The following is a 19,521-nucleotide window of genomic DNA, read 5'->3' on the forward strand; positions in this document are numbered from 1 at the left end:
CGCCGGGACTGCCCCCTTGTATATGCTGCAATCTCTGCTACCTGGCCTGAATTGGGTGGAAGGACCAAGGTGGTGGGTCGCCACGAGAAGGATTGTGTAATAGGAGTGACTTTTTACAAGCAGCTTTGGGTAGGTTAGTCTGTAAGGCGCTGGCGCCAGTTGCTGCAAATATTGATGTAAAGCTCTGAAATTTGTCAATAAAGAAGACTTTTACCAAAGAAAGTTGGTGCTGTTGTTGATATCACCCAAAGTCTCCATGCCAACCTCTCCCAGGTTGAGCCAGCTCCTGTAATCTTGTGCATGCGACAAGCTCAGTAAACCATGCAGCCAGTCAATAAACCCAGGCAGTCTACAGTGGAAAGTGCCAACCAAAGACCTGCATTTAGAAGTAAAAATCAAACTTAAAGAAACAGCCAAAAGAAAAAAAAAGAACCCAGATCCTCCTTCTACCATACAGAAGCTTCTCACCCCAAATTCTTAGGCTGATTTTGCCAGGAGTAACTCATGGCAATGGACTAATGCAAGTTGCCGGGGTGCCACTTTTCACTCCAGTTCCCTCCTAAGTGATGCGACCCAAACCAGGGTCAGAGCCCCACTCATGCACAACACAAGAACACCCACCCTTCCAACCACACAGTCCCTCGCGTGTCACCTGTAGTATGCCAAGGCAGATAATGAGCTGCAAGGGATAGAAATGGCTACACAAAGGCAAGTGTAATTACACTATATTCCTTTGAGACACAAATGGTTTCTGGGGTGTGGGGACGTTCTATTATTCTTACCGAAGAGACCCCCACTGCCATCTATTTCCTCCTTCCAGCTCCACACATCCAGCATTTCAAAAGCCATTCAAGGTGGACCCAATGGGCAATCATATGGTAAGCAAATGGCTCTGGATTGCGAGCGGCGTGGTGTGGCGTGGAATAGGAATCATGAGACGGGGCCAGCAGCTGCAGTCCGTGCAGGTAACAGTGGTGGGGCGCTGGGGCCAGGTAAGGGGGGATTTCCGGGTACAATGCGGAGGGAAAATTAATTATTTATTTAATTTTCCCTCGGCATCGTCCCTCGAAATCCCCCCTTATCTGGCCCCACCGCTGTTACCTGCATGGACCGTGGCTGGGGGCCAGTTGTTGCCCACACTTTGGGAGTTAAGCGGCAAGGGCATGTCAACGCATAGGCTACTGATCCACCTGGGGGAAAACATCTGGTGCCGTTAAGGGGGTTAGAGCTGTTGAAGATGGTCAAAAGGGAACCGAAAGCAGCTCAAGATAGATGGGAGTGCACCAACATTTTTTAGACCCGGTTGTTGCCGAGGAGCGTGTGCTTGCAAACCGCAGCCATCAATAGGGCATGTAAAGAGGTAAACAGAGAGATAGCTTTCTGTAAAGCTGCAAACATGGGATTAATATTTCGTGAGGACATTCAGGACAAATGTCCAGTGCTCGGGCAGCATGGTGTGCGCGTGTCCCTCCTGAAGAACATGATGTACCTGGTGACGTTGATGGAGTTCTTGGAGCGTTGGCACGGACAGACAGTCTGAAGAGTGAAGGGGGGATTGAAAGAACACCGCAGGAGAGGCGCTTTATGGTGGCAGATGAGAGCACTCAGGTTAAGGCATGGGGAGAGCAAGGATAGTTTACCGGCCAAGAAGTAGCGATAAAGGTGGTGTTGGACCGGCCTGCTGGGCAGTCTGGACTTGCCAGATGGGTGAGCTTGACAGGACCGGGGTGCAAACTGGTTCTTGTAGTCCCTTCACGGCCCATGGAACCAAGAACATAATGGCCCACCCTTTCAAGCTGGCCCGACTGACAGAGCTAAAGTATATCAAAAAGTGATGGGTGGAATGCTTGAATTAATCTCAATCACTGGTCATCACTTGGACCACATCCCAGTCCGTCATTCTTTCGCACACCAAGCCACATCAGTCTGGATCCAGCCATACACCAATCAGTCTTGACACTGCTCCAATAGGAACAGTTCAGCCTGACAGACCAGGTTCTCCCCGAACCGGAACACTAGCACCCCAAGACAGGTTTTGCCCAGATTGGGGGCCTTCACTCGGCTGTGCACTTGAACACTTAGGGTGACCGACTGAAGTATACCAAAGAGTGATGGGTGGAGTGCTAGATTGCCAGCCTGCCCAGCATATCAATCCAACTCCAGTGAAAGAACAGCAACCAGAAAAAACAGAGACAGCCTGGGCCTGGTGTGGTCAGTTTGGATAGGAAACAGTTCGAGATTATGTTTGAAGTTTTTTAAGTTGAACGGTAATGAAGTTTGGCAATAAGGAAGAGGAGGGAAGTTAGACATTTGTGGAGGGCATGTTTTAGGGTGGGGGATGGGTCCAATTTAATTCATTACTCAATGTTAGGGATCTTAGTGTGTACAGTTTGACCAAAAGGTATACTATTGATAGCTCTGTTTCCTTCCAAACAAAACTGCCTTTACCACAAAAGAAAACTGTGTCAGGAGTCGGTCTTCCCAACAATAGTAGAGAAACACTAAGAAATATTATAGAGATTGCAAGCCTTGTAAGATCCCCTCCACCCTGCAGCTAACCTCAAGGACAGGCATCTCCGAGGTGCAGCTAAAAGACCACAATATCCTGAAAACAAATTCAATCATTCCCACCATATAAAATTTAATGTTGTCGATTCGGATGCAGTAAAGTGCAAGACAATGCAGCCAGAGAACAATTTAAAACATGGCTTCCTCAAACATTTGGTAACATTTGGTAACATATTCAAGTAGACCACCAAGACGCAAAAAAGGTAGCGATCCATGTATATCTTCAACGAGAAGAAAGCTGATGAATGTTGGTCCAAACTGTTCCTTCTTTCTGTAGAATATGTTGGCGTACAATGGACGACGACTTGGTACATTGACATTTGCTAGATCTGTACTTGAGTTACAACTTTTTCGCTCAAAAATCGTTAAAATCTCTGGACATTTCATTCGAGGCAATCATGTGAATGTCTACAAAGGCATCAGAAACTGGGAGAACCAGCCCCACACTTCCAGAGTGCAATACCATTTCTGATCTGTGGACAAAGAGCAGTAGGATGTGTGTATAAAAAAGTAGCAGCCATTAACAGTCGAGTGGATAGAGAGGATTGAAGGACGGGTCCTCTCTCCGCTAAACCAAGCCTTTGGCATTGGGGAGGCCCCAGCTGGGCCAAACCCCATCTTCTCTTTAAAAGCAGATCTGAATCCCTGAGATGTGTCTCTCTGTGCATTGTAAGCATGGCTAGTAGCCAGCTGGGAAGCCCCCTTTCCTGGAGTCGGAGGCAGCAGCCCACTTGCCCTCAGCGCGCACAATGGCCTGAACGACAGAACCAGCATTGTTAAGGAGCTCGACAATATGATTCCTCGCCTTCAGTCGTTCTTCTATACCCTGTGATGGAGACAAATAAGTAGAGCATATTGGAAATCTTCAATCCATGTACCATAGAAGAGATGTTGGGTACAATAACTTGCACTATAAAGTGGTTTCTAGCTGTGCCGACATGGGGCACGAGGTGGGTATATGCTGTAACAGAGCATCTATCCTATTTGCCATTTTTATGTGCAACTTAATTCAGTGTTGGGAGGTATTTATAAACAATGGAACCTGTTTAGGAAACTTCTATCCCAGCCGCAATGTAACCCAAGTCAAGCTAAATACAGGCCTGGTCATGACGTGTTTGGACCAGTGCTTAGTTTGTGCCAATGTTGATGGTGCTTGGCACTGCACGTAATTCTTAACAGCACTGTTGGTACTGTCTGTCTATTTTTTAACACAGGACATGTCCACAGTGGTTATGAGTTAAATATACATTAAATATCCTTACAACTTTAGTTGGCCTGGAATAGTTCAAATGGTCACATTAGCGGAAGTGGGATACCTCTGGGCAGTGCTGGCCGGGGCAGCAGGTGGTGCAATCTGCAGTGGTCTCCTGTAAAATACCTTAGGACCAAGCACTTCTTTTCCTAAAAATGAGGCACTGATTTGGACTATGAAAGTATAATGTACACTTATGGTAAACAGATCATTCCATGTTGCTAGGTAATCATTTTACCAGTGATGGCCTTTTATTTAAATAATCGGTGAATTATGAGATTCTGCATATGTTTGTTTCAGTTGAGCCGATGGGACTAACACACCAGGTAGTGGTTTGTAAAAATGGAAAGCTCTGGACTGGAAACATGAGCTGCAGCCAGACTCAATCTCGACCTTCCCTGATGAACCCACATTACACCCCACCTCAAGCAACTCTACTGGCTCCCCGTATAGAAGAGATGCCAATTCAAGTTGCAGATCCATGCACACAAGGCTTTACACAAACAAGAACGTACCTACATTAACCACCGCCTGAACTTCCACCAACCGTCAAGAAGACTACGCTCTGCCTCCCTGTCACTTGCCCCTACTCCCGCATCTACCGAAGCAGAGGTGGAGGATGTCCCTTCTCCCGCACTTCAGCAAAGACCTGGAACAGCCTCCTCATGCAACTCGAACCATCACCTCACTTCCAGAATTCCGAATGGCTCTCAAGACCTGGCTTTTCAAATGAGCCTCCAGGACCTGCAAGCACCTGGATACCCATGAGGTGATTAGACATGCTTTATAAATCCCGACTGACTATTTGATGCTGTCCTGCAGACACAGAGTGATCTGCCACTCCCATCTCTCTAGGAGTCACAAAAAAAGTTTATGAAACTCTGAAGGGTGCACAACACAGAATTGAGAATGTGCTTCGTGCACTGGCTACTCATTGAAACAGCACTGTGTTATGAAATGATGGGATCGTTTTATGCAAAATGTATTTAGGGACCCACAACATTCCCATCACTATAACCTTATAGTCCACCTAGCAAGGAATACACCGGTTGTTAAAGACCCTGAACCCAAGTTATAGACCGAAGTCGCAGGTGAGGGCCTAAAATGAGGGAGAGGGCCTTTAACAACCAGTATAGACCATGGTAGAAGGGCAATAGGGCTATTAGAACATTCCAGCCATTCAGGCTAGAATGTTCTAAATTAAAGAAGAGGGAAACAGAAAGACAAAAATTGGAATGTTGGAGCAGAAGGTTCATTCCAGCCCTTATTAGCCCTGAGCCACTACAGTGTTTTCAATTGAGGTCTCAGCATCCCAATGTCCTAATATAGCCTTTGAACCCGCCATAGTGGACTCTACCCGGCCATTAAAATCCCGCTCCAGCGTTTAAGGCCCTAGCCTTCGGCTCGGGCCTTTTATCAGGGCAGCGGGCCTTTAATGGCCAGTAGAGCCTGCTACAGAGGACTCTCAGGCCATTAGAAAATTCCGCCCCAGAGGTCAGAATGTTCTAATTTGTAAAACAAAGGCCTTACGGAGCCTGAGGGGGTTGAAATCCCCTCGGGCTCTGTGAGGCCTTTGATAAACATTGGAATGTTGATGCTCCCGGCGCTCAACATTCCATTGTTTTAATATGGTGCATACACTCAACAAGAAGCCTGCACTGCTAAGCCCAAAAACATGTCCCCTTAATGACAATGTAGCATTGCTGTTCTTCCCCCAGTTTTAATGAGGGTTTGGACCGCCTGCAAGGGACTGCAGGAACTGCAGCGGTATTTGTTGACTTTGAGGGTCAGGTTCTTGCCATGTAAAGGTTGCAAAAGATACTCTGGGGCAACAATCACAAACAGGGCTGACTCCAGGGAAACTCACGAATATTTAGCGCACAGTCTTCCTCTGGGGAGGGGAGAGTGAAAAATGTCACTTAGCTTAAGGTGGCAGAAAACCTAGCCCAAACCCTGTCAAGAAGCATTTAAGAAACATGCCTCCAGATATCACCCCTCAAAAAACACAAAAATTGGCCAAAACTGAATAATCAATCAAGTAAAATATGGAAGGTCTGGGCTTGGCAGTAGGTTCTTGCATGTCAACATTTAAATCGGCAGGTCTCTAATCTGCAAATTTGGTTGTGTGAATCTGAACAGTATCACGGCTTTCAACTCAGAGTACATGTGTTTTTCAATTAAGGGTAGCAGTGCTATTTGGGCAGCTAGTCATAGTTTTTAAAAAAAGGTAGCAATGGGGGAGGGAATAGGCCCGATGCCCACCACCCCCCTCAATTTCAGCATCCTTTATGACCCTCCGACTCCTGCTTCACGCCCCTGTGGCCCCGTACCCTCCCCGGCACCTCACTGGCTGGTCTTCCGTCGAAAAGGGTCCAAATCTGAAACCGTGCAAAACTTCACAGGTGGAAACAAACTTTGCACATGCTAGATTTTTACAGTGGTCAAGGGATTGTAGGCTAATCTGGTCTGCCGTGTAGTCGACTATGGCACTAGAGACCCTCTTCAGTCACTAGCTCTGTTATTGTTGTTTGTTCATAGGTGGGAATTGTTCCTGCCCCATTCCTAGTTAACTAGTTGTTGGCCTATGCTTTCCTGGTACAATTTTACTACACACCTCCATAACTTCCACTAATTTCCCAGGAGCACCTACCTGCTCCATGGTATGTTCCAGAAGGGTGGTGTTGGGAAACAGTTGGTTATGAAACCGGGGTTCTTCCACAGCCTTCTTCACGTCATAGCCAAACCACAGAGCATTCATTATCACCTGCGGGAAGGAAGGAAGGAAGATCTGAGCACAGACGGACTACTTTAGCAGAAGTACAGGCGACTTCAATTACATACCTTTAACATAGCGCTTAAACCCAAATTGAATGAATGAATGAATGAAATCAAATTTGTACCGCGCTACTAAGCCCAATGGGCGTCAAGGCGCCTAACCAAAAGCTAGCTAAATAAAAGAGGAAAGAACTTACTGATAGGCTTTAGAAAAGCACCAGGTTTTAAGGGCTTTTTTGAAAAGTGCCAGAGAAGGTTGGGACTTAATCTCCAAAGGGAGAGTATTCCATAATAGCGGAGCAGCGATGGAAAAAGCTCTGCTGCCCCATCTAACCTTCTTGGAGCGAGGGACTACCAACAAATTAGAGTCTGAGGAGCGAAGACGCCTACTGGGAACATAGCGGGTTAACAAAGACCCTAAAGCATCTGAGGAACCATCCAGAAGAGCTCTATAGGTAAATTAGGCATCCAAGCACTGTATAAACCAGGTGAAGTTATTACCCAAGTTCATGCCACTAATCTGATCACTCTGTCGGCTTCTGGTTCGAATTGCCTCACTAGTCTTCCTGCTAAGGGCCATGGTAAATTCCAAGTTAAATAACTAAACTTAAAATAAATCCATAAGGGGGAGATGTCTTTTTAACAGGTAGGTGTGGTAGCTGGAATCTTAGAATGCAGCTGTGATGCGGTAGAACAGCATCACAGCTAGGATTCCAATATTGACCAGTATTCTCTGTAATGCTGGATGTTGTAGACGTTATTTCTACTCAGCAATAAACTTCATGAAGAAACTGAAATTGAAGCTGTGTGGATTACTACAAATTTTGGCAATGAGTTGGTCCTGCGCAGAGAGCAGGAGACACTACAACTTTCACCTCTGGAATGCCGTTAATTAATTATTAGCACTATTGAAGAATTTTCCATGTTGTTTTGAAAGACAACTGCATCAAACTGTGAGTTATATGTGGTAGAGTTTTCTGCCAGCACTCTTATATCTTGGATTTCTTATTTGGCCTTTTATTTAAAAACAAAAAATGTGTTCCTCGCTTGCCCTATTCGTTAACAAGACATTGAGCACGAGAACCGCGTTTAAACATCACACGCGAGTGTCTTTTCCTCGTGCTGTTCGCTGCCTAGTAACAGAGCACCGTATTTGTACATGCGAGTGTCATTTCCTCGCGCTGTGCGCCATCCAGTGCTGAAGCATGAGTACTGCGCTTGTCGATGCAAGGTTTTCTGCCAAGTGAAGGAGCACTGCTTTACCTTATGTGTGAATGCCTTCGTTTCTTCTGCTTGATCTAGAACAAGTATCAAAGGTAGAGTGAAGGCCAAAGAAGAGAGCTTCATCGTGATATTAAAAGATTAAAGGAAACTGTTGAAGGACTCCAAGTTAAGGAAATTGAAGAAAGACTTTTAAATATCTTTCTCTATATTGAAAAGGAAAAAGGGACTCAAAACTCCTGCTTCGAATCAAACAAGAGCCTAGAGCTAGAATTCCTTATTTATTTCAATTGGTTATTTTAATTAATTGTTTTGATTGGTTATTTTAATCCGTTATTTTAATCCGTTATTTTAATTGGTTATTTTAATCAGTTATATTAATTAATTATTTTGGATTGTTATTTCACCTTATATTAAATTGTTATATTATTCTCCTATTTTAGTTTGTTAATTAAACTTTAGGTATGACAGAACAAAGTATGTCTGCACCTCCAAGTTTTTTACCAGTTCCAGGGGAACCACCTATTCCCTGTAAGCGATGGAAAAATATTTTTTTTACTTACCTCTTAGCAATTGGAGGAGACAAATATGGTCCCTTAAGGAAACAAGCCATACTTTTACATCATCTTGGAGTAGAAGGGAGGAGAATATATGATGATTTGCCTGAAATATCCTTAGGCATGGGAAATGGTCAACCAATGAATCTCTACAATATGTCTTTACAGTTGTTAGAGAAACATTTTACTCCTAAAGTGAACGTCGTTTTTGAAAGACATACTTTTTTTGTAGAGTACAGAACCAAGATGAGGATATAATGACATATGTGGCTTCTTTGCGTGGCTTAGCCGTTACATGTGAATTTCAGGGTCTATTTGACTCTTTGATAAGGGACCAAATTGTGAGATGTACAAATAATAAAAAGGTGAAAGAAAAGTTACTCTCGAAGGATCCTACTTTGGAAGAAGCTATTCAGATCGCTCGTAGTATGGAAAATCCTACTGTATGGATGAAAGAAATTGACAAAGGAAAGAGTCCGAGTGCAAGTGCGGTAATAACTATGGGAAAGGAAGTACGTGCTGAAGTAAAGGAGATTAAAAGAGAAATTGTTAAGAAGCCAGTTAATAAAAAACAGTGAATATGTGCCTATAAAATTTGGAGAGAGACGACCCATAATTTGTTATAGATGTGGGTGTCCAGGGCATGTGAGTTCTAGTTTTCCATGTGGAGCAAGAAATTCTACATGTAGGTCGTGTGGAAAAAAGGGACATTTGGCAAAAGCTTGTAGATTGAAAGGGAGTGCGCAAATTACCAGCGTCAAGGAAATTGAAGATAAAACTGACAATCGTCAGGAGTTATTCTTGTCTGTAGAGGGTGCAGAATTGGTTTCATCTCAAGTTATTGAATCTGTGGAAAAGTTCAATTTTGACTCAGTTATGACTATACAGGAGAATAATTTAAATTTGAAGAAAGAAAGTACAGAGCAACTGGAAAAACCTCATTGTAAAATCATTTTAGATAAAGGAAGGGTCAAATTATTGGCTGATTCTGGTAGCTTATTTACTTTACTTTCTAAAGAGACTTTCGAAAAGAACTTGGGTGGACAGATCAACAATTTATTACAAGCAGATGTGAAGGCAGTTGGATATGGTGGAACAAAAATTAACATTTTGGGAATGCAACGGATGAACATTGTCTTCAATAAGAATGGTGTTCATGGAAGAGTTTATGTCACACATGAAGGATCCGATCTTTTGGGTTGGCGGCATCAGAAGGACTTGAACATTATACTTGATACTAATGCTGCAGAACCGGTTATGGTTGTTGAGCCAGTAATTGGGAATATATCATCTAAAGTGGACATGGAGGAGGAGTGGGAAAAAGTATTTATGAAAAAGTATTCTCATGTTTTTACTGATGATTTAGGTGTGTTAAAATGATTTTCTTATCGAATACTTCTAAAAGAATAATGCTAAGCCTGTTGTAAATAAGGTTAGGACAATACCATATATGATGAGGGAACCAATTCAAGGTGAATTAGAGAAGTTGGTGAAGGCCAATGTCATTGAACCTATATAGTCATCTGAATGGTTATCTCAGATTGTTGTTGCTCCTAAGGATGGTAACAAAATTCGTTTATGCATAGATTTGAGAGATTTAAATAAAATATATGGGTAGATAGACAACCTTTACCAAATATTGGAGAAATGATAAGCATGATGGGGGTGGCAGTGTCTTCAGTGTTCTGGATATGTCATCTGCTTACCATCAGGTAAACCTACACCCTGATTCACGTCCTTTGCCATCTTTTGTAACACCTTTAGGGGCATTTCGATATTGTAGGATGCCTTATGGTTTGGCATCTGCCTCTGCCGTTTTTCAACGAATCATGCAAAACATTTTTAAAGGAATGGGAAGGGTGTTATGCTTTCAGGACGATATCATGGTTGTGGGGAGGTCATTTGAAGAACATGATGGATTAATGGAAGAAGTTTTGCAAAGAATTGCTATGCATGGATTGACGATCAAAAAGGAAAAATGTTAATTAAGACTAAGACAAGTCAATTATTTAGGTCATCTGATATCCGCTAGTGGTATTAGACCAAAAGGTAGCATTGTAAAGGCTATAAGATATGCTCCTTGTCCAATTAACAAAAAACAGTTAAAATAATTCTTAGGACTTGCTGAATATTGTTCTAAATTTCCACCAAACTTCGCAGATCTTGTAGAACCCATGAGACTTAGTCTTTAAAAAGGAAGTGTATTTGAATGGGATTCTATATGTGAGGATGCGTTTGTTAATCTAAAAATAAATTCTTTCCTGTGCTCCATCTTTGGGACGTTTTGAACCAAATAAAAAATCCATGTTGATCACTGACGCAAGTAATGTTGGGCTTGGGGCAGTTCTAATGCAGATGTCTGAAGAAGGTGAGAGAATTATTGGTTTTGCGCAGATTACACGGAGCCGAAAGTTCTTTTTCAACCATTGAAAAAGAGGCATTAGCTTGTTGTTGGGGAATGGCACATTTTCGGTATGACTTGTGGGGTTTGCCTTTTGTTGTGAAGACTGATCACAAGCCACTTGCACATATTTTTAAAGGTGGTCGTGGTCTAGATGGAAGCGTAACTCCTTGAATTTCAAGGTGGCTTTTATCGGACTAGATTACAATTTTGTTGTGGAGTACGTTCATGGTAATAAAAATGTTATCGCGGATTGTCTTTCTTGGATGCCTGTGGACGATGATTCTTGTATGGAAATTATGGAGGACCAAGGGGTTAATGTGGATGATGAGTTTGCAGTTGGACAAGAAGAATGGAAAGAAGCAGTACAAAATAATGAGGAATATAAGGTGTTGATGGAGCTCATTATGAGTTGTTGGAAGGATTTTGATGGTTGTGAGGAAGTGGCAAAGCAATTTTTGACAGTGAAAGATGAGCTTAGTGTGCAAGGTGATAACATTTTAAGGAGGAGTCGTATAGTTCCCCCTAGTTTGTTGAGATCGAGATTGTTAAGAATTGTCCATGAGGGACATTTGGGAAGGAGTTTAACGAAGAGAAGATTGAGACAGTTTTTTTGGTGGCCGGAAATGGACAGGAATGTAGAAGATTTAGTGAAAAATTGTCATGCATGCAGGAATAGTGACAAGGTGAAAGTAGTCAGAGAACCTCCTTTGAGATGTATAGATTTGCCTATGAGGCCTTGGGATAAAGTGGCATTGGATGTGTTAGGTCCGATTGACAAATTGGGTACCAGTAATCGTTTTTTAGCTGTGTTGGTGGACTACCATAGTAAATGGTTTACATGCAAATCCATGGGTCAAGTTACTACTGCTAGTGTGATAAGATTTCTTGAGGAAGTATTTTTTGAAGAGGGTGTACCTAGAGTTTTGGTGACTGATAATGGTCTTCAGTTGGTTTCTTCTGAAATGGGAAATTTTCTTGCTAGACTTGGAATCAGACATGACAAGGTGGCTTTGTTTCGTCCACAGGCAAATGGACTTGTTGAGAGGGTAAATCGTATTGTGATGGAGTGTAGGCAGCTTTCTCTTTCAAATGGTTTATCATGGAAAGAGGAGTTACGGAAGATGATGTGGGCTCACAGAATCACACCTCATTCTGTAACGGGGGTTTCTCCTTTTATTGCATTGAAGGGAAGAGAGCCTGGTACTAAGGAATCTCCAATGTGGCTCGATGAGAAGAATCAAGTGTGGGTTGATAGAGAAGAAATGAGGTCAAGGGTTTCTGATTGTCAGTGGTGTAATAAAATTCACATTGACAGTAGGAAACATGTTAAGGAGTTGGACATTGATGAGGGTGATTGGGTAGTTGTGAGGAAAACTGGTTTTGTGAAGAAGGGTGAGAGTAAGTTTTCACAGCCCCATAAAGTCATTCTAGTCATGAGGCCAGTGGCTCAACTGGACGATGGTAAGAAATTGAGTTTTGGGGATTTGTGTATAATATCCCGTTCCAGTAGTGTACAATGATATTGTAATGCATCTTATTCTTAGAACATATATTATTATTGTTATGTTGTTAGTTTATTGCTTTATCTGGCATTAATGTACTATTTTTGTGTATTGTTTTTCCCTTCTTTAGGATAATATTGGGGGGAGCTATGTGGTAGCTGGAATCTTTTGATGCAGCTGTGATGCGGTAGAACAGCATCACAGCTAGGATTCCAATATTGACCAGTATTCTCTGTAATGCTGGAGGTTGTAGACGTTATTTCTACTCAGCAATAAACTTGATGAAGAAACTGAAATTGAAGCTGTGTGGATTACTACAGTAGGTAGTCTTGAGTAACAGAGGCCCAGGGATAAAAAGGCTTGGGACAATCGAAAACATTTTAGTCTAAAAGCTCTTAGGTGTGCAAAGGTAAGGGTTATGGTCAGGTGTGGTATAAGGCGTAGGATTAGATTAAGGGATAAGGTTATAGTTGGAGATGGGGGTTATGATTTATTCAAACCTGGACCAGAAACAGAGCACTGCTAAGGGAACCAGAAGCCGAAAGGTGTCAATGGAATTCGGTGGTTTTTAGAGTACAGCGGCACTGTATGAAGGCTGGTCGGCACAGCCTGGCACGTGAATGACTCTGCTTTCATAGCCAGGGTGTGATGCATCCCTCTATAGACCTTATAGCTCAGGAAGCTTTGTCTCACTAGAAAGATGATGTTGCTTCCAAACACTGACAGCAGGCCAGAACTCCATCGCCATATCCATCCTTAAGAGTGTGTTTGTCAATATGGGTGTCGTGTGTATGGATAGCGGGTTATGCAGAAATCTCGGGCACCGCACCAAAGTTTTAAAGGGGCCCTACTTTTTTTTGGTAATGCTACTACCATGGGGCTTTTAGAAGTTGACCTAAAAGCTTTAGATTCCCCTATATGCCAACTATATGTAAACGTGCCTTTGTCTCTTCCCCACAACAGTACCCACCCCATCAATACATAAGGTTGTATTGTAAATAGCGTGTTGACAACTTGTTCCTTTTTCTGTATTTTTAAATATAATTAACCAATTTAGAATGTAAAAATGTGAAAATACCTTTATCTTTTGCCTTTCTTAATTTGCCTTTTTATGTTGTAGTTTAGATGATTGACAGCAAAAGAAGCTAAGATTTTACTGCTATAGTGCATACAGAAGATTTGAATAATGTCTAACAGAAGACTTTTGTGATATAGACCTAAAATTATAACAAACATACACAAGAACCAGTATAAGAAGCCGCTGCTAACTAAGGTCATAATCACAGATGATAAGCATAAACAACTGTAAACTATGTTTGAACAGATATTTAATGTAAAGAAAACAAGTACAGCAATAGATTAAAATATAGGCAACTGGCAACATTTGTAAAATTAAGATGTGATTTTGCCATTAAAGTGGAGACGGTGTCTATCATACGTTTGGGAGTAATTCTTCGCCTGATTGGCACATCTAAATCTTTTATTTAAATGGAAAGGCATGAATATGTACAAATCTTTTTATTTAAATGGAAAGGCATGAATATGTATAAATCAGGGGAAGTTAATTTATACTAACTATTTGGGGCTGTATGTTATGTTAAGTATGTGTAGTGCAAGCTTTCATGGCAAGAGATTAGCTGATTGAGGAGAAAAGGCTGAGATAAGCTTATCGATAAAGCCTCATTGTCAGCCCACAGCTCAAGCAGGTATAATATTTTTTAAAAAATTTAAAAGTCAGCAGGTGTACATTTCACACCTTTTGCTGCCTGGACTGAAACAATGTGTTTTCTTCACCTGGCACACCTGAATTTCAGACTACATAGCTTTGCTTTATTTGCAGATCTCAGTTGCTTTGAAGATTGGCATCTTTTGAAATGTTTTAGGAAAAAGGCTGCCCTGAAGACCAAAGGAACCTTTGGCCCACAGAGAGAAAACAATGTAGTACAGATATTGGTTAATACTGAAACTGGCAAAACATAACATCAATCAAAGAAGCAGATGTCAAGCGAGTAAGCAGATGTCAATCAAAGAATCCAATACATATATTAATCAAAAGAATATAAAAAAATACAAATGAAAACAAGAAATCACTCAAAAATATATCAACCTAGCAGATTTCAAATGGGTAGATAGGAATGAAACAAGCAGATATCAAAGTTATACACACCATTCATACAATATATACTAATAAGCAGAAATCAAGCAAGTGTATATGTATTATGGAAATTAATGACAGTTAAAAAAAGACATCAGCAAAAGTATATATCACTTTAAAGCAGATATGGGAAAAAAGGTTGCTATCAAACGTATAGTTCCACCAGATGAGTAGATATACATTTAATAAGCAGCTATCAAGCAAGCAAATATCAAATGAACATATATGAAGTAAGAAGATGGCAATACAAGAAGCAGATATCAAACAAGTAGATATCACACAACATAACATCGAACAGGACAATAACAAACAAGCAGATATCATCTATGCAGATAGCTTTCAAAAAAGCAAATATCAATCAAGCAGATTTAAAACGATTCCAGTAGAAGTAGTCTGTATGATAAAGTACATCTCAATCAAACACATATTAAGCACAAATTACAAAACAAGAAGACAAGAAACAAGCTGTGATGAAACATGCAAATGGCAAGAGAGTAAACAGGAAGTATGTAGATATCAAAAAAGGCAAAGCAATATCTGTGAGACAAGTATATATCAAACACACAGATATTAAACCAACAGATACTAAACAAACACAAACCAAAACAGTAGAAATCAACTGAGCAGATACCAAACAAGTTATTATCACACAAGGAGATATAAACTTAAAAAACAGAGAACAAGTAGACTCAAATGGGCAGAAAAACACAAACACTCAGATACTAAATGGGAAAACAATATCATAAATTGTCCCATCTATATACACCAATCAATTTTTCTGTGATTGTTGTATCCCTTGTTGTATGTTCAGTGAAAGGATAGGCCCTGACTTATATTATGCTCCAGTGGCCGACCTGTAGACTATATTTAATTAAGAGGCGATAAATTCATTCAGTACCTTGGGCTTGTCATCATAGGCATGCTTCTTGAGTGAGAGTAAGAGGAGGAGGCCACAGATCTCTACCTTGTCTAAAACAGGATTTGTTTCTGGGTTAGTTGTGTTTCCCTCTAATGAGCTGCATCCCAGTCAGTTCTTCTGTATGTCATTGTTACCCCTTTTATTAGAGTGGCCTTCTCTTATTAAAGACAGAAATTATGTTGTCTTTGTAAGTAAAAAAATGCGTCTTAGATAACCATTGATCTTTATTTGTCTGTGCCACACAGCACATGAATAACAAGCATTTGCAATGCAATAGGTCTTGCATTACTGATAGTTTGAGGTATTGGCATTGCAAATAATAATGCAGAGCCAACAGCTCATACTTTCAGTAATGCGAGACCTAGTGTATTGCAAATGGTTGGGTAGTGAGCCAGGAACATACATTGTGTGTCTCAGTGCAATACCGCAAGCTGTTCCTAGAGTGCCCCAGTGAGCAAGGCACCAGCACTGCATGTCTATGTGCAGTACCGTAAGCTGCTCCTAGTGGTCCCTAGTAAACAAGGCACCAGCACTGCATGTCTAGGTGCAGTACCGCAAGCTGCTCCTAGAGGTCCCTAGTGAGCAAGGCACCAGCACTGCTTGTCGAGGTGCAGTACCGCAAGCTGCTCCGAGAGCTCCCTAGAGAGCAAGGCACCAGCACTGCTTGTCTAGGTGCAGTACCACAAGGGCGGCGGAGAGGCAAGTAAGGCTGCACCTGCAAAACCAAGCACCAGGGCTGGGAAGGCTGGTCCCCAGAAGGACTCCGTGCCTAAGGCAGGTGTATCTGAAACCCCCACTGCTGCCAAACTTGAAACCCTAAGCTGAATTCGCCATCTCAGCAGGATGGGAATTGGCATCGACGGAGAAGAGGATCATGGTTGAGATAACCAACTCCCACATCCCAGACAAGGACATCGCGTAACTTCTCCAATGGTAAGGTACTATCAAGACAGGACCCACCAAGGTCAGAGACAGCAAAGGAATCTGGAACACGACCTGGCAAGAGATTGTCAGCCTTCAAAAGGACCCAGCATCAAGGGATGGCCTGAGACACACCAGTGAGCTTCTACCTAGGAGCCGACGAGGTAAAGATCAAATACCAATGACAACCCTTCAAATGCCTGAAGTGCCAGGCCATGGGACACAGCAGAAAGGAATGCCTGAAGTGCCAGGCCATGGGACACAGCAGAAAGGAATGCCTGGAGAAGTTCTGCTGGATCTGCAAACAGACTGGACACGAAGCAGGCTCATGCAGCGGGATCAAGAAGTGCACCTTCTGCGCAGGAGAGGGTCACACCTACTACCGATGCCCCAAGTCTGACCTGCCAAAGACCTACACAGCGGCAGCAGCAGGGACCCCAGCCTGGAGACACACCAGACTGGCGGTATCCCGAGCAGACAAAGCCATGTTGAACGCCTTCCTACAGGATGCCAAGCTACAAGCAGCCAAAACATAGTAAGCACTCAGGAAGGCTGAGCAGAAGGGCCAGGCCCCGAAGGGCCCAAAAATCACAGAGGACCCCAAGGCAGGACCAGCCACAATGGACGAACCAACGCCACCGACTGGGACGGCACAAGCCAAGGAAGTCCCTCATCCCGAGGGCGCCCCCGAGGAAGGAGCACAACAAGTAGCCCCGCCAAAGGAAGCCCTAAAGGACACTGACCCGGCACCGGAACCAGAGGCACTGGAGGAAGAGAAGGCGACAGAAGACACTGCAACGGCAAAGGGAAAGAAGAAGAAAAAGAAGATGGGGAAACAACCCAAAATGAAGGTGGAAATCAGCAGCAAGGCCGACGATTTACTTCAAGAGACATGGAAACAGGTTCAGTCCCAGATGCTGCGCCAGAAGACTGCAAAAGAGAGGGAGGAGGCAGAGGAACGGAGACGGTCCAACACCAAGGCCCAGCAGGCAACCCCGCATGAAATACCACAGCCCGGACCCAAGCCGGAGAAGTTGGAGGAGGAAACACCGGACACAACACCCCAGCAGGGAAGCAGGAAGAGGACACTGGCGAGGAAAGAGGACTTCCTGGCCAGCAAGAAGTTGAACAAAGCAGGCATAGAGGAAGAGGACGACTAGGTCATTGCAGAAAGTGAAGAAGACAACCACAACTAAGAGATGGAGGACGAGGAAGAAAACCAGGAGGAGCTCCAGTCGTTACTCCAAGAGCTCCATCAGCAGCTAAACATGATGGGAACCACAGAAGAGACAGCACAGTGAATCCCAGACATGGGATCAGAGGTGTTCATCGGGAACACTGAAAACAGCACAGGAGAGGGAGAGCAGTACCACCAGGTGGCTTAGCACCCTAAGAAGAGGACCCCAGGGCCTTCAACCCCAGTAGGTTTCGAACCGGAAACTGATTGCTAGCACGGAGGCAATGGCTATATCATTGTTCACCCTAAACGTCAGAAGTGTGAAGGATCAGGTTACGGTGGGTTGGCACATTGCGCTTCCTGGCCGCTCAGAACCGAGATATCTACTTTCTGTAGGAATGCGGCATTCCGTACACCCAGTCGTACAGCCAGCTCTGATCAAGGGGAGGCATTTCACCGTGGACAAGGTCACGGAGCAGGTCAACGGCAGAGTGCTAGTCGTGGACGGCTCATGGGACGGTGAGCCAGTTAGGCTCAATGTCTATGCCCCCCCAGGGAAGAATGAGGGACTTGAGATGTTCGGAGTGCTCAGGATGCAACTTGTGACCTCCCGAACCATGATAGATGGTGATTGCAACTGCATAATAGAGTTGGATGGACGCACTGGGTCAGACTCTGTTGGGATAGACGAGACGTCCAGGCTGTTGGTAGAGATGGTAGGTGAGATGTTTCTCCAGGATGTCATCGAGAGAATAGGACGAACACCAGGAATTCTTCCTGGAGGAGGCTGGACGGATCCGTGCGTTCATGGATCGACTTCCTATTCACCTCCCCAACGGTAAAGCCTGGGCGAAGCTCCATGGTCGCCGTACACTTCTCCGACCACAGAGCAGTCACTTTCAAGGGGGAATTTTCAGTGAAGTTTCCCTCCAGCCCAGGATTGTGGAAACTGAACTGCTTGTTGCTGGAAAACGAGGAGTTAGTGGCGAACCTCAGATTCGCGTATGTAGAGTGGAGAGACATGAAGGACCTCTTTCACGCCACCAGTGAGTAGTGGGAATGGGTGAAGGACAGGTTCTGGAGTTTTTTCCAGGATGCAAGCAGAGCTGCAGCACGGGAAAAGAAGAGGTCGTTCAGGAAGCTACAGAGCAAACTGTAGGAACTTGAGCTCGGAGGATGGAACATGGATGATGAACTGGAGGAAAGCAAAAAAGGGCTCAATGGGCACTTCAGGGAGGAATCCAGGAAAATCATCTTCCGGACCAAAACTGAGAAACTCGAGAAGGACGAAAAATGCAACTCGTTCGTCTTCAAGAAACTTCACTTCGCCCGCACACCGCTGGTAGAGCTTCGGGACTCGGAGGGCAACCTCCAAGGTGAGAAAGAGCAGGTCATGAGAGTCGTAACCGACTTTTATGGCAGGCGTTACTCACCGAAGTCATCAGAGAGAGCCTAAGCGGATAATTTCCTGGAGGGCATCTCAAAGACACTGGGTCCGGCAGAGAGAGAGGGCCTGAAAGCACCCTTCACCCTGGAAGAGCTGCACTTGGCCGCTACGACCTCCAAAAACTCCCAATGGAACTTTATTTCAAAATGTGGGACCTGATCGGGCCGGACTTGCTGAACCTCTACGAGGAAATGGTGGGCAAGGGCAGTATGCCGCAATCCCTGCGAGAGGGTATGATAACACTTTTGTACAAGAAGAAGGGAGAGAGAGAAGACCTCAAAAATTGGAGGTCTACCTATCTCCTCAATGTGGACTACAAAATTCTCGCGAAAGTGATGGGCAACCACTTAATGAAGGTAATAGCGAAGATAGTACACCCAGACCAGACTTGTGGGATACCGGGTCGGCAAATCGTGGACAGCCTGGCCCTGGTCCGGGACACGATCGAGTACGTCAAGAGCCGCAAGGTTCTAAATGCCTTGATCAGCCAGGATCAGGAAAAGGCTGTCGACCGCGTTTCCCATGAGTTCATGGACCGGACACTCAGAGCACTGGGGCTGGGAGACTTCTTCTGTGACGGGGTCACCACAATGTATGGAGATATCTCTTGCACGGCGTTGGTT

At 43.7% G+C, this 19,521-nt stretch overlaps 1 protein-coding gene and 1 pseudogene across 16 annotated transcripts in view; one reads left to right on the plus strand and one right to left on the minus strand.

Moving 5' to 3' along the window:
• Positions 1-2,616: 2,616 nt before the first annotated feature.
• Positions 2,617-19,521, minus strand: part of GGT1 (gamma-glutamyltransferase 1) — a 655,664-nt gene continuing 638,759 nt past the window's right edge. For all 16 annotated transcript variants that reach the window (XM_085636048.1, XM_085636056.1, XM_085636047.1 and 13 more), the window contains 2 exons: positions 6,471-6,584; positions 2,617-3,394 (listed from right to left, as the gene is read on the minus strand). In XM_085636048.1, the coding sequence (XP_085492174.1) occupies positions 3,248-3,394; positions 6,471-6,584 (261 nt within the window). In that variant the 3' untranslated portion in view covers positions 2,617-3,247. The remainder of the gene's footprint in view (positions 3,395-6,470; positions 6,585-19,521) is intronic.
• Positions 8,281-8,951, plus strand: LOC146783449 (uncharacterized; annotated as a pseudogene).

Source organism: Triturus cristatus, chromosome 11, assembly GCF_964204655.1.
Source record: "Triturus cristatus chromosome 11, aTriCri1.1, whole genome shotgun sequence".
Lineage (NCBI taxonomy): Eukaryota > Metazoa > Chordata > Amphibia > Caudata > Salamandridae > Triturus > Triturus cristatus.